The sequence below is a fragment of the Acanthaster planci genome, linkage group LG02 (genome assembly GCF_054643075.1).
Source record: "Acanthaster planci isolate LZ-2023a linkage group LG02, COTS_SCS, whole genome shotgun sequence".
In the NCBI taxonomy this organism is placed as follows: Eukaryota; Metazoa; Echinodermata; class Asteroidea; order Valvatida; family Acanthasteridae; genus Acanthaster; species Acanthaster planci.
In genome coordinates, this window is record NC_141778.1 from 30290976 (window position 1) to 30313874 (window position 22899).

The 22899-nt window shown below is 41.6% G+C and overlaps 2 protein-coding genes across 2 annotated transcripts in view; one reads left to right on the forward strand and one right to left on the reverse strand.

Annotated features, from left to right (window-relative positions):
- The first annotated feature begins 75 nt into the window (after positions 1–75).
- The window catches only part of LOC110977216 (DNA repair protein RAD50-like), a 57912-nt gene continuing 35088 nt past the window's right edge, over positions 76–22899 (forward strand). The window contains exons 1-6 of the mRNA XM_087132615.1: positions 76–216; positions 18406–18576; positions 19355–19438; positions 20289–20390; positions 20710–20772; positions 21473–21514. Coding sequence (XP_086988741.1) covers positions 18448–18576; positions 19355–19438; positions 20289–20390; positions 20710–20772; positions 21473–21514 — 420 coding nt within the window. The 5' untranslated portion in view covers positions 76–216; positions 18406–18447. The remainder of the gene's footprint in view (positions 217–18405; positions 18577–19354; positions 19439–20288; positions 20391–20709; positions 20773–21472; positions 21515–22899) is intronic.
- On the reverse strand, positions 7024–8628 carry LOC110977218 (trace amine-associated receptor 1-like). Its single transcript, XM_022231136.2, has one exon. It carries the CDS (start codon positions 8422–8424, stop codon positions 7438–7440), a length of 987 nt encoding a protein of 328 aa, XP_022086828.2. The 5' UTR covers positions 8425–8628; the 3' UTR covers positions 7024–7437.

Consider the following 22899-nt stretch of genomic DNA (forward strand, 5'->3'; position numbering starts at 1 on the left):
GTGATGAGGGATGATTCGGGTTTCAGACCCAGGAACCAATATGCAAGTTTCAGCTGCACGTTTGATTGGATGAGCTACCTCTCATCGACCAATGGAATCCGCCGTACCATTGATGCCACCGCCGCGGGCTGGGGATGAACTTTGACGTCTGATCGATGGCGCGCTGAAGTCGGAAGTGGAGCGCTGTTCTGTGACCCTCCTCCAAAATTTGGACAGGTAAGCTATCCGCCAAAGACTTCAGACTAGGCTTAAGAGTTATTCGGACAGTAGGCCTGTGTATTTGGTAATAAGTTCAAGAATATTTTTTCCCTTTTATTTTTGAAGTGATCTGGTAGGTACCCGGGACATCTCGTACCATACATGTACATGTATTTATGACAACTCGTACCCAAAATTTCACACCCAGGGCAACTCGTACCCGGGACACTTCTTACCCGGTAATAAAAAATGTACTTTACTTGCATTTAACTTGATTTATTAGTTTAATAAACGTGCTCCAGTAATTAAACACTTTGGACAATATCACCGTCTACCGGTATGACTTCGAGCTTTCTTCTTTTGTGAAATTTTTTCCCCCCAAAATCAGTATCAATCACGAACAAGGGAAGTAAGGCCCTTCACACTGTCTGAAAATCGGTGGTTCTGTGCTAGTTAAGTTTCAGAAATTGTGTCGGCAACAAAAAAAAGACAAGAAAGCCCTTGTCAGTGCCTGCTAATCAGAGGTTTTTGCTTGAAGTTGTTTTAGAAATTAGTGTCAATCATGAGACAAGCCCAGTAGAGCTTGTTACAGTGCCTGCTAATCAGTGGTTCTAAAGATGCTGCATCCCCTTTCATCCTAGCCTAAGTTTGGATTCCATCGGGCTCTGCAAAGTAAAGAAAAATTGATTTGAAGAGGGAATATTGTGAGATGTTTTTTGTACACATGTAATGCAGAGCAAACTGTAATTATTTTTTACACAAAAATGTGTGACGATTTTAACTGAAAAGCTCAAAATTACTGTTTTTGTAAAATCTTTCAATTCTGGCTTCACTTGAAATTGGAAATTAAACACAGGAGCTGCAGTGTGCTAAAAAGACAAATTTTAATCACAATTTCCTATTAAGAAAATGAGTTTCCAAATAAACAGCGCCCTCACTCATTTATACGTGTCCGTAGCTAGTACTACTGCTTACTAGGGCCTAGGCTACTCAGCTAAGTTGATGTCGATTGCCCAATTAAAATTGGGCCTAATCCCTTGTTTATCAGCACCGCCTGACCAGATTTTTCCTACCGCCCCGACTTTTTTTTGATATTTGATATTTCCAACTTTTTAGAGATATATATGCAACCATACGTATGAAGCCGAACCACGATGGTTGTGTTTGTATTGCGCATGCCCAATGTGTATTAGACTTGCGTTGCAGCTGTTCATCGGTATATCAACAGTAAATACACCATCAATTTGTGTGAATTGCGGTAGTCAAGCAGTTACAGCATAATGGTTTGTGATGCATGGGGTGTGGGTTTGAATCACGGGTCGGAATTATGGGCAGGGAGTTTTTTTTTTTTAAGGAAAATAAAGCCCGAATGTTATTGGAGCCTAATTTCACACGTGAAGTTTTTATGGTTGGTTGAGCATCTAGATGTCATGCATTGTGCATGGTTGTGAACCGTGGTTTGGCTTCATATGTGTGATTGCATATATACATGATTCCTGTAACGGGTGGGTACCCAGGTACCCGTCATTATTATTGAAACACAGTGAACTCCGACTAAGTCGGCACTCTCGGGACGCAAGTAATTATGACGACTTACGCGAATGCCGGCCTGTGTTGTAAGTCGTCATTTTGCCAACTTACACATGTATTGCCTATGTACTGTACATTATGATTCCTTGCACTAATTCAGTGGCTTTGATTTACCCTGGTTTATTTCTACCTCCATGGTCAATCCCAGCAAATTCATTCTTGACTATTATCCTTCGAATTCGGTCTTGTCACTTGACACATCTTGACAACCACGGCGAAGGAAACCTATACCGAAGCAAGACTTTTTTTAAATGCTGACTTACACAAAGGAATTTTTGTGGTTTTGTTGAAAAGAGACTGAGAAAAACATGCCGACGTATACAAAAGGATCCCTTGCATGTATAAACGTCGACTTAGACGATATGACGGGTTACGCAATGTCGACTTAGTCAGAGTTTACTGTAATAAAAAATATGTTAGTCGAGTATTGTCACTTGACTCTACTGCTATGCTGCTGGTTTGAGTACTGACATACTGTACTGACATGCTCACTGGCATGCATTCGGGAACAAAAATTGTACAGGACTATTTTGCTATTCAAACTTTTTATTGCAGTAAAGTCTTGACAACCGGACTTTGAGTTATCCTAACTTCAAGCCAACGAAAGTTCCCAAGTCACTGAGTCATACTGGTACCAGGAATCGAAATCAACTCGCTCTCCACTGGTACATTTCTGTAGTTACATGTATTTTCCTTCTCTTTGTAAATGCTAATATTGCGTAGTTGTGCTTCGTCTTTTTCTGAGATTTTTTGTTGTTACCTAAAAAAAATCTACGGAAACTTTCATGTCGTTTGGTCTATGGTCATAATAGTACACCGAGCAGTGCATAGTCAGGGCTTCTCTTCACTTGTGCTTTCATAGTACATGTATACCAACATGTATGGAGTCACATGACCATGCCATTCCTGTGCATGGGTAACAATTGGGTCCTTGGTAGCAATCAGGCCAGCTTTAGGTGCAACACCATGTATCATGAAGGTTATAGGACCGTATTATAACCAAATGAATTTTAAAATTTTTCAATGAAGAGGCTTGGCAGCACTGTGTGAAGAAAGTCAATTGAATGTTGAAGTTTACCATGTAAGGCCACACTACTACATGTATATTGCCAGGCAAAGCCAGCCAACCTGTATGAGTAGCGTGTCATGACTGGTTCTTTTCATTAATTCATCTGTGATCTAAGTTGTCGTTAAATGGACTGAAAACGTTTAAAACTTTTTTTCTGACAGTTTATCGGCAGGTACCGTAAGCAAAGGAAAAGGTTGCTTGCCTGTCATGCTGACATCTTCAAGGGCAATTTCTAGTAATAAAATTGACAAAATGGATCCAGGTGCCCATAATCGGCAGTCGGGTTATGGGTACCCAGGCACTCAGCACAGCCCTACTCCAGGCTGATTTCAATTTGCCATTAAGTAGTGAATGTGGGTGAAAACTGTATGTCTCACGTTTCTTTTGTATTTGGGGGAGGGGGGTTGGTCTCATCTTAACCTCAGTGAGATCTTACATGTATAACATTGCTGTTTGCAGGAAGAATGTTGCACTGTGACATCTCTACCTTTTCTTCATGGAGTGGCAGTGGGTATTGGATTGTATTTTAGTCCCTGTTATGCTTTTGCTTTCTAACATGCACAGCAACTGAAAATGTGCAGTGAGTTTGTTTAGAGCATAGAAATTTTCCCACGACACATCTTTGATTCTGTGTTAATGTTGCCACTGCAACATTCGGTACTTTGGGTGGACAGGGAATACGTTTCAGACCAAGTGCAGTTTTGGAATAAACAAGGTTACTAATTTGTTACAAGGCTAATGCCTTTTGATGTAAAACTTGTGGGTTTTGTTCTTGAATCTTGAAGAGTAAGTCATAAGAAATATTTGAATAGAAGTTTTGGATTCCACCAGAATCTTAAAAAAACCCCAATTTTTTTTAGACAGAGAAATCTCTGAAACAAGCACCACAGGTGTGGGATGGTCTGAAGAAAACTGGCTTTTTTAGGCTAAATGAAGTTCAGTTACTGAAAACATGTACATGTAGCAATGTTGTGAATTTCAGATTTAAGAAGTATTTCCAGTTTGTTAAAAATACTGCTACTTTGAAAATAACATCAATATACAGATCTCTCCCAAGTCCCAAAAACTTGGTACAGAGAGTTTCAGAAGCCCACCTGGTTACCTACATGTAAGCTTTTTTCTTCCACTTACACTTCAGATTAATAAATGTTTATATCTGTTCATCCAACAGCGCATTTAGCGCCAACAGGATGTTAATGAGTGAAGAAGACAAGGAAGAAATGTTCAGTTTAGAGGTGGGAGGAAAACTCCGGATTAATGTTTCGGGGAAAACCCATGGACTCAGGTACCGGTAGGGACTAAGAATCCAATCCACATGTGAACTGAGCTGGATTCGAACCACAGCCCCTAGAGGTGGGAGGCGAGGAAAGAAACACCACACCAACCTGACAACCCCCCCCCCAGTGATGAATACCCCATGCATGTTTAGATTGGCAGACTGTCAACTTGGCATGAATCCAAGACCTCTTCCCATATTACCAAGATACAGTGTACATCTGCTCTGGGTAATTCCAGAAATTATTGGTCTGTTTTTTTTCGTGTCCCTGTCACATCTGACATACGATTTTGTAAGTTTAGAAGACATTTTCTAATTTCCAAGAGGGATGAAATGATGCAAATTACCTACATGTACCAAACAAAATCGAAATAGTTTGAAATCAATTCCGGTCATACATGTACATGTATTTCCATGTCGAATGAAATAGCAAAGGTCAGATGTAACAGGGACACAAAAGTGTCACACTTTGGGACCCCTAATTTCTGGAATTACCCATATTCAAAAGTAATCTGGTTTGTTTAATACATGTACTGGTACATGTATTGCTGTAATACAAGCACACACTCAGTACTGAGTACAAGTGCCCATTGGCTATGACGCCAACTCTTTAGGCGTGGTTTCGGGTGCAACAACATCACACTACCAATATACATGTAGCTAACCGGAAAAAATACATGTACTGTCTCACCAAGTGCTTTCAGCTCTGAAGTTTGGTCCATTGCCATTGGTAATCTAGAGATATAACAGAGGATTTGCCTAATCTATGCAAAAAAGGGAACAGCTTTGAACTGACGTGAGTTCATTCTCTTGTTCCATGTCAGTCAGTGCATTGGCACATGTGGAGATGTATGCATATTGAGACAGCAGGAATGATGGATTTTCTTGCACTAATTTCACCCAGCTCTGTTCCTGCATCCTGTACATTTCATGTACATGTATGACATCGATATTTGGTACAATCTGGGACACATACAGTACATGTACTAGTAGGTACTGGATGGTATGATTTGGCAAATTCCTGAATGGGTTTTGCTCATTGCCTGGCACCCCTCTGCCTTTGGAACCGTTTTCAGGAAATGCCTACAGTACATGTACATTAAATAGGTGCGGTATGGTACATGTATTAGGTATCGTTCAGTTCCATTCTTATTGTGGTGTCTTTCGTTAAAACAATTAATACCACTGTTTGGATATGCATGTAGAAAGGGTACATGTACATGTATACAGAGCCAAATTCTGAAGGCAAAATCCTAGCGTTACCATGGTGTCACTTCAATGCATTCCAGTCGTGTGCTCCAGATCTATCTACAGCCACTACATATACATGCATGTACAAGATTGTAAATCTGTTTGAACCACATGTACATGTATACGATTTGGTTGGTCGTCAAACAAAATAGTAAACCGTGCGCATGTCCTCTTTGTTGTACATATTCATCGTGAGTTTAGCCAATCCAATTTTGATGCCATTTACATCTGCAGTGGTTACAATTCACAAAATGCACATTTACATGTATGTACTATTGTTATTCTTTCACATGTATGTTTAATGAAGCAGTATACATACATGTACACAAGGAAACAAAATTGGACCACATGGGAGTGGAAATATATTATCATATGTGACCATCACCAAAAAAGGAAGCTGACTTTTAAAAGTACCCACAAATATGTTTTCTTTCCAAATTACTGGTGATATCAGCGCTCAACAACATCCTTTCTTAAAGGAGCTATGACATTGTCAATTCAAAGGAAACCAAGATTTTATGTGCAGACTTGATCTCTGAATTCAAGGGTCATTTTGAATGTAAAACAAAATTAAACAAAAGTAAGAGAAAAAACCTGATTCTGAAAAATCACTGAATCCAACCGAATGATTAGCCACAATTTATTATCAACTGGACTCAGTACGCTGTTTTATATCCTTCACTGGTGTTTATACATAGGCTGATCAGTATTCAGAACAAGGTTTGACATTGAACTGTATATAGACGCACAAATTCGATTAGATGCCCTAACTGCAATGCCACCGCACTCGCACGCACATTCTTCAGCTTGGCACACACGAGCATTTGGCAAATCGAGATACATGTATATTGGTCGAAGAGGCATGTAACGCGGCTTCCAATTCAATCTGGTTCGTCAAATTACACTACATGTATGTCTCTACCTTCTGTGCAAGTGGCTTTCACTTTTGTCATAATAATTAAAAGAATTGCACTTTTTCCTTGAACTTTTTCATGCTTTTTCATTTGGAACTTTTATACTTGAAGATGATGGTAAACTTCAGCAGAGTAGGGATAGACAGTACTGTGGAATGTCATGTGTAAAGTAAAAAAACCTGTTTCTCGATTACCAAGGTGCATTTTTTGGCATGTGCCAGTAGATTGGTTAAAATTTTGTTTAAAAGGTTCAGGAATCCTGTTGAAAACATCAACCGCAAACTGTTAATACCTGGTTAGCAAGACAATCACTTATTCTGTATGGTGTCCGTCAAATGTTTTGCCAAACGAGCTGAACTGTTTCATGTGCACGTGTGGGTAGGCCTTCACTGGGTCAAGGGGCCCAATTTCTTTTGTCAGTCAAATTACATGTAGGACCAAGTTGGTGGGACATTTCTCTGTCCCCTCAATGTTTTTGGTCCCCACAAAATAGGTGAAATATCGTGTGTTTGTCCCTACAAATATTGAACAAGTATCGAACATGTACAGTGTACAATGTCTGTTCATACGGTGTAAGTATGGCATACACACATGTACATTGTACATGTGATGTGGATCTTTAGCACAAAAGAAGTCCTCATAATGTAGGGTACCAGAATGTTGTGTGGACCTCCTACACGTCCACACAGTGCTTTCCCCTCTTTGATAAATGGCTTCAGAGGCATTTTGGGGTCAGGGTTATCAGCGGCACAATGGAGAGGAACAATCTTAAGAAATCACCATAAATCCAATTCCAAGGATAGTGAGAGAAAAAGGAGCATGTTTCCAGCGTTTTCTTAACCTCGGGAGACCAAAGGAATGTCCTCACTTAAATGAAAACAAGCATGCATGTACATATGTGGGGGGGGGGGGTTGGGGAGGGGGTATTTTCATGGCAATGATTTGGTGCAAATTATGCCATTGTTGGACAAAAACAGACTGAATATAATGTCAGTTTTGTTAAATTACAAAGCTCAGTCACATACTCCAGACCAATTTTAAGGCTACTGTTTTGTGGGATTTACCATACCAAAACTGTAAGCTTTCTAATGTGATTTCTAAATTAAATGCACACTTGTTTGACTGCATGCATGTTTTGTTCAAGATGGACTATTTGTTGAACCCTGTGGTAAGTGCAAAATGCTGAGTTCATGGTGAACAGATCCACTGTGTGGGTCCACCCCAGTTTTAGAGCAACAGGGCATCACTGCTAATTTGAAAGCTTTTCGTAGCTGCCGATACTTGAAGCCATAAATGAAAGGATTGACAACTGAATTAGAGAACGCCATGAGTTTGAAGGCGTCACTGAGTTTCGGTGTAACGGAGAGCGTCGTCACACTCTGGATGATGCCCAGGATGAGATTAGGGAACCACAGGATGATGAAAGCCACGTAGACGATGAAAAGCGTCTGCACCACTTTCCGGCAAGCATGCAGCAGCTCATAAGCAGGCCCCCTGTTGTTGTCGCGGAGGAAGCTGTGCGCGTTGGCCCGCAGGCACCGATGGATCCGCCAGTAGCACCAGAGGGTGCACAGGGAAGGAATGATGATGAAGAGGAAGTTGGTGAAGACAAAGAAGACATGACTGAAGGTGGACGTCCCGGGCTTGTCGCACTTGGAGGTGTCGGGGTTGTAGTCTGGGATAAGCATGTAGGGCAGCTGCCACAGGAGTGACAACACCCACAGTCCGGCAAACAGCAGGAGGAGACGGCGCACAGTGAAGTACTGCTTGTACCGCAGCGGCTGCACGATGGCCACGTACCGCTCCACTGCCACCAATGCTAGATGCATGACGGATGTCTTGCTGCTCCACCAGACCAGGATCTTGTCGTCGAATAGCTGGCAGAGGATCTCGCCGACCAGATCGCTGGACGGGCGAAAGTCCGCAGCCCAGACGTCAAGGGTGCACTCGTTGAAGATCACAATATTGAGACACACAATGAAGTCAGCGATGGCCAAGCTGAGCAAGATGTAGTTGGTGATGTTGTGCATGAATTTCGCCCTGATGATGGAGATGCAGACCAGTAAATTACCCACAATTCCCAACGAGCCAATAATCAGCTCTGCAGTGCTCCTCTGATCCACCATTTTATACCAGGCTGTCTCCTTGGTCTGGGAAGTAAATATATTCACAGCATTTAAATGCTCCTCACCAAAATGAAATCCCTGAAATACAGGACTGATGGTAATATTTGTTTCAGGTATTAACAAGTATTGTCAGAAGGTTCCTTTGAAGAAGCACAGCGAATCCCAAGCTCAGTAAAAAGGTGTAACCTGTACAGAAGGAAAGATACTGGGCCCCTTTCCTTGGATTGACTAAAGAACACCATATGCTGGGTATATTTCCCCTCTATAATGGATCCTTTTTTAAATTAAGGAGAAAGATCTTGGGCTCAGTTGCTGAGGAGAGTGGGCCAGCAGGGCCTCTGGGACAGGGAAGTCTAGAGCTGTCTTTGAGAAGTCAAATGCCGCCACACTCTTGGCAATTCCCTGTGGGGCTTCACTGGAAAAAGCACATGTATCGCAAACTCCAGCTCAGGCTTACCAGGATGAAGATAAAGTTTTCCAAAGCACTTCTGAGTAGATGTAAACGGATCCTCCAACATGTACATGAAGATATTTCTCCTCAAAAATCACACCTTTCTGAACACAGGATGCATTGTCACAGTAGTGCAAGCAGCAGTGGTAATGAAGGTTTCATTTACACACACACGCTCTGGTACAATTTTTGGTCTACCGGTCGGTGAAGATGTGGAGGGACTGTGAGAAAAAGTGGAACACAGCATGAAGCTACATGCAGCTGATAAGTTGCAGGCCTTATTATGCAGTGGCACATAGAGACAAGGGAGTAGGCTGATCCGATCCGTGGCAGTCTTTGCTGTGACTGATGTGTGTGATGTAGTGCTAATGACGGAGTGCTCGTGGTTATAGTGTGGACCATGCGGATGTGCTTCCTGGTAAATCAAGTCTGTCTCTGAAAGTTGATGCATCCTTCCTCCCCAAGTAATGGTCACCGAGAGCTACGAAGCACTGCGTAGAGTGTACAAATAACCTTTTTTTTTTTTCTTTTTTTTTCAAAGATGCACCCTTGTGTACACACAGAGGATCAGATTGAGTTTCAGTAATCAATCATGGTACTAGACACATGAAACACTGCAAGAGGAGTGAATGAGACTTTGGGATTGCCCTCACATTCAAGGGCCTGCGTGACACGGCAACTGCACATCCTCAGTGGATGCTTAGAGGTTGTCCAAAAAGGAAATCCACAGACGCTGAGACGTGTATTTGTGAAGTCTTGGTTCTTTAATCAATGGGCTCTTCACCTTGCAAAATAGAGCGCCTTACCATTCCTCTGAAAATAAACTCTGTGGGGACAACTTTCAATCACCGCCGGTTGATCAGCTTTCCTTGCCAGCCAAAGCTGTGTAAACGTCGCCTGATCACAGTCGGCACGGCTTGTGAAATGTACATGTACATGAGACCCTGATAGGTTTTAGTCACTGCTGGCCGGGGACATCTGGCAAAAATGTCTCTGAGCGAATTGCAAGAAATTCTTCTCCCCAGATATGCTTCAGTGATATTTCAGCCACAATGTGGTCAATCATTCCAAGTTTTCCTCACTCAGTGTGGGTCAAAGCCCCACGGCTCTCTGGTGTGAAAACTGTCGTGGATCAAAATTTCTCTTTCGGGCCCGGAAAATTTCACCGCAGACCCGCCTGATGCTCTCCACAGCAGTTTTTAATTCCCTGTCAGAATCTGATGGCTTAGATATGTTGTGTGATCAATCTCAGCCTCTCTGCTCAGCTCAAAAACCACAGGATCACTGAAAAAACGAATGGCAAAGCTCACTGCATGTGCAGTGGAATATACATGTAGCAGTCATGACTGCCACATTAACTGACAGCCCTAGAAAGAGTGTTTGTCAAACTGCAGACCAAATGGACTTTATTTCAGTTTAGGGCCAGGTTTGGGCCTGTAGCCCTCGGCAGTGTGGAGGTGCACCAGTTATTGATTCACGATGTTTGGAGAATGCTAATGCGAGGGTTGCAACATTAGGGAATAGTTTATATATCTCCCCGGCTGGTCGATATTTGCAATCAATGGGAGCATGTTTGTTGGAGGCCGTCTCCTTTTACTGCTTGCCGTGAAGTTCCCCCGCAGCGTTTGATGTCCCGATGCATTGTCTGAACTGGGTGTTCTACATTAGTCGTTGAGCACCTCCACCGGCATTTATCACTCAAGTTCGAAATGAGACCGTTTTCAAATCCTGCCCATTTGGACCTGATGATTTTCGGTTTCTGGCGGCAAAGTGTCCCCAGACTTTGATTTTTTCAAGTTGACATTTCCTGAGTTTGAGTGGTCAGTCACTCAAGTGTGCACCCTTGACCCTTGGCTTGACATGGCAGTGGCATGCCTCACCAACCACTTGAAAAACTTGAGCTTTCTCCCATGTTGAAAGGGTTCTGTCTACATGTACATGTAAATGTACTTTGACAGTGGGCCGTAGTTGTGAAGAATTCCTTTTAACAGAAACTACCATACAGTATTCTTCATCACATAAATATATTTTTCATCATCCCTAGCTTGAAGAGTTCCAGCGGGCATTAATTACAGAAATGTCAGCTGTTGTTGCAGGAGTTGTTGGAATTCCAGAAATGTTTAAAGTCACAGAGGTCCCAGGCCAGTGGATGGCATAAATCATACCCCATGCTATGTTGGCTCTTCATCCCAACAGAGTTTATTTGACAGTCAGTGTGGTATGCTTGCTTTGGCCTTCATCTGATCATACTAAAGTCCCTTGTGGCACGCCATGAGGATTGGGTCTGTCATTCCCAACTTGATTTCCATGGAGTTTCAGAAGAATGAACACTCTTGCTTTGCCAATTTCCCACCAAAAAAGGATAATTTCCTCCTTCCTTTTTCTTGGCACAGTTGCAAAATTTGGGTTTTATGGAAATGCTGGCTTGATTAATGGACTGGCACTTACAGGCATGTTCCAGAAAAGCTAAGAAGTAACAGAAAAGAACAAATGAAGGCCACTTTTGTGCCAGAAAACTGCAGTTCATCTGCAAAGAAATTGAGAAAAAAAGTCACTAAATCTGAACTACTTCACATCGTAAGACCTCGGTGTATACGAATCTGGTTTTTAATGAGACACTGAATTAATTTGCGAGTCACTTGCTCATCACAGCCAACTAGAAATAAACTAGTCCAACTCATGTTTTACTCAGTCACATGGTCAGGTTTTAATGTGTAGGTTTTTATTCAGGTTGTGGGCGGTACAAGAAATGTACATGGAACCAGCTGTGACACATTTTATGAAAATTCAAGATTGATATTTGAGTATGAATAGAACGTATGGATAGTTGCCTTTCATATTACATCACATACATGTATTCAGTGGTGTTCCTGAAAGAGGCTAATTGGCTTTGTGATGAAAATTGGCTTGATGCATATTGATTGTGAATTATGTACTGTTGATTGCTGTTGATATTCAGAGGCTGTTGTGTTTACTTTACAGGGATATTTTTACCACACCCTACTCCAGTTTTTACCAGAAATGAGGGAATTGAATGAGGGTTTCTTGATCCAACTGCTTTTAACATCACACCTGCAAAAGACTTGTAATCTGAGACAATATAAATACTTCATGACCATTCCCCATGTACATGTACGGTGTACACTGTTCATGTAGAACAAAAGTCTGACCCGTGTATCGGTACATGCATGTCCAAGTGGACTGAACAACTTCAGATTTGCTGCCTGACATGAGTGATGGGAAAATGATTACAGATGGCTGATTGATTTCTGACCATCAGATGGACATCCACCATCAGATGGACGTCTGCACCATTTACAACATGCACATGTCATGTTTGAGTTAATACAGGTGATTCACAGTAGCACGCCCCCAAGAGTTTGCAATGGGTTGGCCAATCACAATGCGCAAAAGTCTGGCAACCCCCTTCCAAACGGCATTGGATCAACAGATTTGGCTCACTGGGATTGGCCACGCATTGCAAATGCCTGGAGGCACGCTCTTGTGAAATGCCTGTATTGTAGTGGTCGAAATTCGGGGGCTAACGTAGGTCTTGGACTCAGTTGGAAAAAAAAAATATAATATTGTGCTTGTTCAAGTACGTGTTTCAACTATGCAAATTTGAAATGAAGGTGCTTGACCACTGACCAGACTTCCTGCTCTTGTCGGCCATATCCATGGCATGAACTGATTCAGCTTATTAGAAGGTTTAGAGATACTGTACAGGTGTACATGTACAAACACATGCTGGTACCCTGGTTCTTGTACTTGAACATGTACTGTTTGTCAGCGGACCCATTGTCTTGTTCTAAACCATCACCAAAACAGCAATTTAGTCACATACAGCAGTTGTTGATACCATAAATATCACGTGGTCCATTGCCCTTTACATTGTATACCGGTTTGACCAAGTCGTTGGAATTCTAATGAATGTCTGATGTAATTTATTATGAGCCATCTGTTTTACCATTCTATTGCTATGTGAAGTTTGTTGTCTCATGATTCAGTTTGTCTGATATCCGCCAAATGTTCCTGTGAATTGTCATTTTGTTGTAGCCCTGTCGTGTTGGGATTGTTCAAGATTACTCCCTTCCATGGAGTGCCCAAATGTACATAATCATCATAACTTTGATAAGATGTGGTACTGTAAGCTGAGAGCTAACCCTAACCTCTCTGAATTATAAACAGCAAGTGGGCACAGTGGCATTGTAAGGAACACTTGATTCCAAACTAAAGTGTTAGGCACCTGTTTCCAGTTGGGGGAGGGGGGTATTCAATTGTCCCCAAAGTTTTACACATTTCCAATTAACTGTGGGGGTATCTGAAAACTGTACAACTTTCCATCAATCAGTTGGTTATACTAATGATGATGGTGTTTTTTTATGCACAAAGAAGATGCCTCCAAATTAAGTTCCGGTGTGGTGGAAACTATTGTGAAGGCAGGGAAGTTTTTCTTTAATGGGCTCTTTTTTTTTCTTTCACTTTCTGCCATGTACCAGGTACTTACATGTACATACATACACGTGTACGTGTTTGTACCATTCACAAATTGAAAAAAAAAACAAATGTACAAAGTCTTACACAGTTTGGATCAGACTTTCCTTCCTTTCTGAATTCCCAGATACATGTAGATATCTTTTTTTTATATCAATAAAAAAGTCCCAAACTCCCTTTAAATGCCACTCCACTCTCATCAACTCCTGGTTTAAGTTCCTGGTGGACCGTTCAGGAGGTTGAACTACAAGGTACAAGGTACATGTATTCTCCATAGTGATCATGATTTGCTTAAGCGGTTTTCCTGCAGCATGGGAAACAGATTGCCGGCTCCAGGGAAAAACATAAAAGTGGTACCTGATCACCAGCATCATATTCATTGCACTGGTTACCATACTGATGTACCACGATTTGCCACAGTGTTGTGTTGAGGAGATACATGTACCAGTCATTATCTGAACAACTGTTGGGTAATGTGGTGTACATTATGTGTGACGAGCTAAAAGCAGTGCAGGATGCTGCGGCTGATTTGACTGCCCGTGGGGCGTAAAGGGAAACAGCAGGGAACTGTTTGTTTTAAAAACATGTATATGTACCCCACTGCAGATGGAGTTAAAGTGCCATTTCATGTTGATCGTTGCTCGAAATTACCTGAAGAATCTAGGCATTGCGGCCTACCCAAGAATTTAAGTTGAGCTCTTTGAAGCTTCAAGTGCTATTCAGAGTTTTGGCGGATCTCCAGTTTTAAACGAGCAGTGTCATTAAAAAAAAAGGGAATTTACCAAGCCTCATTCCACCAGATTAAAGGTAGTTATAGCTTAGTTAATAAATGATATGGCTTACCATGGAACATTATTGATAGTATATGTACATGTGCAAACCATTACGCACTGGTATGTAGACACAGTGGGACGTTCCATTGACAAAGTACATTTACTGCAGACACTGATTTGGGAAAATGCCTGCCAGTTTAGTAAAAGTGCCATTCATCATATTGTTGACTTTTCTGTGACTGCCGTGTGTCAGATAGTGTAGGTTGACCTCAGACAGTAAAACTGGTCCCTTTGTTGCTCTTCTTTTGTAGTGTACATGTATGTTCCTGTATTAGTATATGGATGGCATTCTATCAGTTTTGGTTGAGGTTGTCATGTGGTGCTCTCTTGGACCGTATTCTTTGATCAAAATAATTGCATACTGGTAGCATGTGACCCCCAGGCAAGTTAAATTTGCAAATATCCGTTTGGCATGATGTTTTGCCATAGTCTGTTTGATTTCCTTTCATTTTTCCAAGAATCGATCCAGGGCCCAACGGTGTTGAGTAGTATTAGAAACAAATATTTACACCTGGGAATGCCTAGGCCGAGAGCTACCCGGTAGAAAGTGTTGATCAGCAAATGCTACATGTACATGCACAGTAACTGCCAGGCAAATATCAGCGGAGAACCAGTTGCGAGAAGTACACAGTGTGCAATGATTTGATTAGGGACCAGTTTTTGACAAGCATTTTTTTCCCCGCTCAGTTCTGTGTTGAGCAGCTCAGTGATATTTGCCCCCTGATGTTTAGTAGACTATGTCAGATAAGAAGAGTACCGGAATTCCTTTTTCTGCTCACATCCTGCAATATTCAGAGTGGACCGTTCATAGCATTTCAAGCTTTCAGTGTTCTGGTAGAGTCTATTGGAGAGCATCCAGCATGGCACATACATGTACAGAACTAATAAAACATCACAGCAAACAGATCCTTTTTTTTTAAATGTCATAAAGACGCTTTTTTGTGTTGTTGATGATGTACATGTATGTAAACGTACGTTATTGACACATTAAAAATGAAGCCAGATTTTATAAATTGGACTTTTTATTTGAAGTCATTTAAACTTGTTTGTTTTTACACAGAAACAGCAGTGTACAGCAAAATCGTGTATTTCATTTGCAGAGCAATGGGGCCCGTTCATTTTTATATCACATTAGGCTTCTGCGGTATTGCCTTTTTCGATACCACAGTATCTGTGAAAAAAATACCGCGGTATTTGTTGAGGAAGGCATTACATGTACCGGTACATCATCAAAAAGCAGCATTGATGCTGACATTCAGTGGCAAAACACAAAGAGAACAACTACAAAGTACAAAGGGTTTTTAACAGTCACAAAACCCTGTAACCTTGATAAGTTTAATTTGTCTTTCCATTTGATGTGAAATAAATATTATTTATTTGAAAGAATTAAAAAACTGAACGGTGTTTTAAATACCAATTCGTTGCTCCAGGATTCGTAGCTGTGTGGTCACTCCTGTGGTGTGAAAATCTACACATACATGTACATGTGTATGTGCTACAGTGAAGTACTCAACGAGACAGTGCTTTATTGTATTAAATGGTTACATGCCGGTCACCAGTGGCTGCTCCTCTTACATGTAGCTGCGCCCTAACACTGGGCGTGTGCAATAAGTGAGGTGGCTTCCAGAAAACTCTGTGGCACGGCTGGCATTGCAAGTACATGTATAGTCAACTCTAATTATTACAAAATCGGTTATAACGAAATTCCGATTGTAACAATACTCAAATCTGTGGTCCCGTCAAAAACGTGCACATTTCTATGGGGAGAAAATCTGTAACAGCAAAATCGCATTGTACGAAATCTCTTGTTACAACAAAAGGTTTTTGCGACTCCTTTACCTGAAAAACCATTGTTGACGACCCATTTATAACGAGCGTTTGTGAATCGCGGTGGTGAAAACACGCGCACAGTGCACCACACTGGTTCCTGCCAGGCCGAACCATTGGCAACGAAGGCATAAGGGAAATGTGGCAACCAGTCTATGTACGGTTGCTGCCAGAAAGGGTTGCGAGAATTCCACTACATGTACATCATATACGAATGCAGCTCTACAGTTGCAAGTCAAAAAACACTGCCGTCACAAATTTTTCCGCAGGTTCATTCACAAAAATTGATTGCATGTCTGTGTTTGTGTTTTCTGTGTTCATGAATTTAATTTGAGGTTGTACTGCTGGTACTCGAAGCGAGCGTGTTTCCACAAAATTTTCTAGCCGCAGCACGAGGCTTATTGCCCGCCCCTCCAGATGCGTCACACACATTGACAACGCGATATACAGACATCGTTTGTCAGTTTCCTGTCGTCATGACACGCGTAGTGCGCAATTAAAAAATCAATGATATTTTACATTGATTACACAAACGCCAAAACAAAAATTTTCATCCCATTTCTGATAAAACAATATACCCCGAATAAGTTCACTTGACTATTCTCGCATCTCAAGAGCCCAACTAATTGCCCAACACTGAATCATTCATACATGTACATGTATTGCTGCAAAAAAATCTAGCGTACCTGCCAATGAGACTGTGTGTTTTCATGACGTACATTTTGCAAGACACAGCTATCCAATCACAATATTCCTTCATGACATCATGCTTCTTCAGCAACCATCTCGTGCGCGGGCGGCTACGCCACAGTGGGCAAGTGAACTCGGACTATCGATGTCATGCAGCTAGTGTCGAAAATCATAAGACAGATGGAAAATGAAATAAAAATGTCTCTCCATGACATAACTTGTGTTGGAAAGACTACATACATGGATGGGGCTTCAGTTGATGAGTCTTCGCATTCTTGCAGGTACACACAGGCCTTCATGTACATGCCATTTAGTTACTGTTAGCTTCGTCGTCATCCATGGTGATGGAAAGTCTTTTAAAAATCCCTGGATTGATCTTTCACATGTATTTGCTTTTTATCTCACATGAACATTAACCCTAACAGTCCTGAATCCTCCAATATTAATATGATTTTGCACCCACCCTAGGGAGTTAGGGTTAAACATGTTGTTATAATGACAGTGAAGTTTGTTATTCTAAACACATCAACCACATTGTCCTCAATTTAATTCAGACAAACTGAAATACAAACATTGACAAGTGAGGAATCAGGGTTTTGCTTCTCTTTTCGTGTGGTGGGAACAAATGTGAGAACAAAAAAAGATCGTTGATTGCCTTGGATGTCGAATAGATGCAGATTTGTTGAATCATTTTATAGTTCTTTGCTTCCGTTAGATAAATTTTCACACAATACTTGTACATATTTTATATAAAGGACAAAAAAGACCTGAAGAGAGCACAAGCAGCGTTTGCATTTTTGGATCTGCCCATAAAAATCTTTAGAAAATAAAGTCCAGTGCGGGCACGGAAGACTTGATGATTTTCAATTCCCAAGCTAAAGGCTGTGATATATGCCAGTGAGCAATACAACAAGCACTGCCTACAAGCTATTTCAAAACTGGAAACTCAACGTTGGCAATAGAAAACAAAACCTTTTGACAAGTGGGTTGATGGCTGCATGCCGAAGTATCACGTTACATCTTATCTCCTCACCAAAAGAGACAATACAAACACGATGCTGGGTGATTAAAACCACAAAGTATGTAGTCACCGTTGTGGATATAATTGTCTGGTTTCATCTTATGAGGGTTGTGGGAACATTCTGAACAAATTAGCCAGAATACCCTGGTATTGAAATTCAATACCGATTAGCCAGTATTCTGGTACATGTATTCATGGATTGTAATATCGAAATAGCCCAAGCCTATATCACATTAGTATTTGTGCCCACAGTGGCTGGTAAAATAATGGCTAGCTGTCAGTGCAAAAAGCAAAAAAATGACTGGTTGTCTAAACAGCCTGTTATAAACATTGTTACTAAATAGTAATAAGTAATAAAAACTATGGCCTCTTTAAAATTAAGAGGACAAAGTTTGAGGAGCCACTCATCTGACAACAACCAATGGTAATATTTCTACAAACTTTGGCCGCCCACATGAATCCATGTGAAAGGACTTGTCACATTTGTCACATGTATCTGAGGAGGTTTAACGTACAGCTTTTAGTGACCACTAAGTACATGTATAGTGATTTTTTTTAAATTTGTATAAACACTGTAAGTTGTGTTTACTGTTTCAGTGCTGGCTCTTATGCTGTGTTACAAACTAAACACATAGTCGTCATCTTTATTCTTGTTGACATCTTAGATATTGTGAATGCCGCACCCATCCTTCCCCTGATCCCCCGCCATGTCCTCCATCGAGAAGCTGAGTATCCGGGGCATCAGGAGCTTTGGCCAGGAGGACTCGGATTGCCAGATCATCGACTTCTTCCACCCACTCACACTCATCACGGGCCAGAATGGAGCGGGCAAAACGGTGAGACAAATTGGCGTCAAGCACATCATACCAAAATGTATCAATTACATCCATATTGTAGTGTCATCCCTACATGCACAAAAAGACTTTCAGAAGTTATTAACTACGCGGTACAGTACACGTGTGAAGTTCCTAACTGACCAGTTGACTCCAGTGTGTACATACATGTACATATACGTATTTACATTGTCTTGAAATGAAACCCAATAAAAACAGTGGCATCATTATGTCACACAATATCTCATCAAAGGTCAAGTTAGCATGCACGTAAAACTATCCTTCCCATGTTAGAAGCATTTGGATGGGCTTTATTTAGAGAGTCATTCTGAGTGTAATCCAATCTTTTTGAAGGGAAGCTGAATGTGTAGGGATTACAGTGTGTTTCCTCATGTACATGTACGTTTTATTTTTTTTCAATTCTTTCCAAAAGCTTTGTATACAAACAGTGCAGGTATAAGGCATTGCTTAGCCGTTAATGTCCAGCAAGCAAAATAAATACATGTACATTGTGCGGTATGTCGGACATAAGGAGAACGTGGGTGCAAGCCTAACGACAGCAAGGCAGTTTTGCAAAATTTACATCATCTGTGTGACAAATAATCATTTCTTGTCATTTGGGCTCCGTAGACATTCCCTCCACCTAAACAGAAATCTTGGCTTTCAGTTTTCAGCCCCTTCATTATGAAATGCAAAATGTAAGTTTGGCCGGAGGCACTGGACACCAAGCTTGTGGAAGAGTACATGTATGTTTTATTTTATGAACTCGTTTTCACCTCAGACAATCATTGAGTGCCTGAAGTATGTCTGCACAGGTGACATGCCACCAGGAAGCAAAGGCAACGCCTTCATCCATGACCCAAAGGTACATGTATGGCAGAGTACACGTTTGTCCGTGTAAGATAGTAGTGCAACAGGTATCCTTCAATCAGGGACAGGACTTTGAGAAGGGGGATGTGGGATGCATTGTTTGACAGGGAGGTTGGGATTTGAGGTCTTGAGCAGGAACGCCCATTGTCTTACTACAGTGATGGATTGTGAGATTACTTACATGTATGTCGAGAATTGACCATGTGATATGTCAACTAACATGGTCCATGTACTAATACCGGATTGGTAGCTATCTACATGTACATGTAGGCCTGTTACAGGAAAACCAAGTTAAGCAACAATCTGTAAAGATGATGAATAGGGTTGGGATAGTACGTCACACCTTTTTTTCTCTCAAATTGAATTGAAACTCCAATCAGTGTATAGCACTGCTTTCCACGGAAGCCGTCAGATTTAAAACGTGAGTCAAAGGCAGCTGTCAAATGACTTGCATCTGCAGAGAAGGGACAGTGAGAAGTAGTTACTGTTTTAGAGGTTTGAGGAAAACCCCAGGAGAATATTCTAGGTAAGACCCACATAATCAGGTAGGGACTAAAAACCCAATCCACATGTGGACTGAGCCGGGAATCGAACCTGGGCCACCAGGTGGAAGGCGAGGAAAGAACTGCTGCACCAACCCAACTACAGTACAGTACATGCAATTAAGCAAGTGTGCATACACGTAGCCATGTCCAATGAGCAAGTTCATTATTCCAACTAGCAATTCTTCCTCCGGACAAATGGAAGAGATAGATGCAGACGAGTCCGTGGAGGGCATGAGAGCAGAATCCACATTGTTCCGGCAGCATTTGCTCCTACCCATTTCTTCTGTTGTGCCTCCGTAGGTTGCCCATGAGACAGAGGTCAAGGCCCAGGTCAAGCTGAAGTTCAAAGATGTGACGGGAAAAGTGGCAGTGGTCACGCGCAACCTGATAGCTGTCCAGAAGGTGAGGAGGTTTTTGTACACGCACCGGTACCTTGCAACATCTTGGACGTCAACACGAGAAAATCCAATGCATCAGAGTTGCTAGGAAGTTCTACGCTTGTGACCAGAGGCTGAAAGACTTCCTTGCAGAACTGTAGCTCCACTGAACCGCTTCAAGAGTTTTGTGAAGGCAACCCACTTGATTGCCTAAACCAATAGGAAATCACCACTTGGTCATAACTTCTTTGCTGTCTTTTATGTTTGTTTAGTGGAATCTTTGGCCTTCTTGTTAAGTGATGTATTTGATTGCAGATTCTTTTCTATCCTCTCTTTTTTTTCAGTTGAAAAAGATTGAGTTCAAGTCCCTGGAGGGAGTCATTGCAAGGACCAATGATTTGGGAGAGGTTTGTGGGCAGCTCATTAATTTAGATCGGCTTCATTGTTTGGATTTGGCGTAGGTTTCGATTAGGACTGTGCTTGAGGTTGTGCTCAGCGCTCTCGCATGCAGGTTAAGGGTAAGCCCATAGGAATGACGGGAGTATTCTTGTTGACTTCTTGGCTGGGTTTTATCATGTTGCATTATCGCGAAGTGCCCTCTTAGAGCATATCTGCCTTGAGGATAAGCAACCCCCCCATCAGTTGAAAAGAGCCATGTTGGTCGTGGGAGCAGTTATTGTGTTGGTAGCCACGCGACCGTAACACGTGCATGCAATGCTCATTTGTGAACTCGAGAAGTCCAGAGGGAAAATTGCGCCCTCTCTTGGTCCTGCTCGGGGCGGATAGTCTTTTAAGACATGGTTATTTGGTGATGGTACCGGTAGAAAAGTAATTGTTCGTGGAACGTGATGAGCAGACAACTACCAAGAGCAGCAGTAGAGTGAATTTTATTGTGCAAACAGTCCTGTGAGGTGTGTATGCTTAGTGTATAGAAAGTGTCTGAGACAATGCCGTGTCCCGGACTGCAAGACACAGGTATCTGCCTGCCCTGTTTCCCGCAACAGGGAAAATTTAAGCCGTCTTTGGCGCTTTGGCCCAATTGTGGCCTATTGCAGTGATTGGCCGAATATTAATGCCTTGATGTCTTCTTTGTTTTCCCCTCTACAGAAAGTCAGCCTCAGCTCAAAGTGTGCAGAAATTGATCGTGAGGTAAAAATGCCCATTTGTCCGTACTTGATAACCAGAAGCCAATGACATTGAGCTGCTTAAGTGGAGGGAAAAAGATTGCGTGAGACATACAGGTTACCAGCCGAAATATGATGTGATGCCGAATGTTTTTGACTGGTTCACTGCTGGTTTCTGCTCGTCACATTAATTTAGTTAGCCTCACAGATGCCTGCTAGTTTGCATTTGTGTTCATTATATTTTTTACACAAATTTCAATTAAATTCTTGTGGATGTAGGTGGAAATGACTCGGAAAGTCATAATGAAATGTTCTTCACTCAGATGATTACAAATCCAGTTGTTAAATAATGTTGCCTGATTGGAATGTGCCGTAGTTCAGTCCAAGTAAACATAGCAGGGTAATATACATTTGTAAATGTAACTGTTTTCCTTCCACTGCTCATTCAGGAGTGCCAAGAATAATATCTGCAAACTTCTTCCCTCCGGTTGTACTTTTGCAATTAACATTTATGGATCAAATTTTGGAGTTTACATCTGGCATGTGTTTGCACAGAGTAATGACAAACACTTCTGGAAATTAATCAGGTTTAGCCAGAAATGCCATGTACAGTACATGTCACAAAGGAAATCAGACTCTGACAACAACATCAAGTTACATTCTGCTGCATATTATCATCCATTTTGCTTGAATCAGAGCAGATCATTTGTCATGGCAGGCAGAAGCCATCATAAGGGTCCATTTAATGGCTATGTTTGCGCGGCAATTTGTCATTGAGCTCAAGGACCTCTCCAATCAAAGGTGGACTTTTGTATCCCTGCTGTTCCAGGTTCTGATATTTATCATTTGCACTGCAGACATTTTTTTTTCTGTTTGAAATTTCCCTTCATGTATGCAGAATTGGTAGTGTGTAAGTTACTCAGTTGCCTTAACATTAATTAATGATGTATTCCCATTTGCCTTCGCTAAAAACGGTCTCTGTGAGCCACTGTAACCATTCCTCACTCTTTTTAAAATTTCTCTGTTGTCTTAAAATGTGCACTTTCCTCTGCTAATTGAATCAGTACCAGACTTCGTCTGTCATTCGGGTGTTGTGTCATTGTAGCTAGTCATTTATCCCATAATATATGATGTTGGTCCATCCTATCATTGCAGCAGGAAATCGTATGTTGATGTCTCTGTCAACATGATGAGCCTGGTTCTTTTTTTGTAAATCTCTTCCATGCAAGTAGGGTGGGGATAGTCAATCCACCCCTGCTTTTCCCCTATGTATGTCCCTTGCACCCTGTCACACTTTGGACGAATTTCTGCTGACCACATCCACTCCTTAATATCACAAAGAAATTTCAAAAATTCCTCAGAGCACAACACTAGGAGAGGTGATGGGGGAGGTAAAGACACATATGTTGC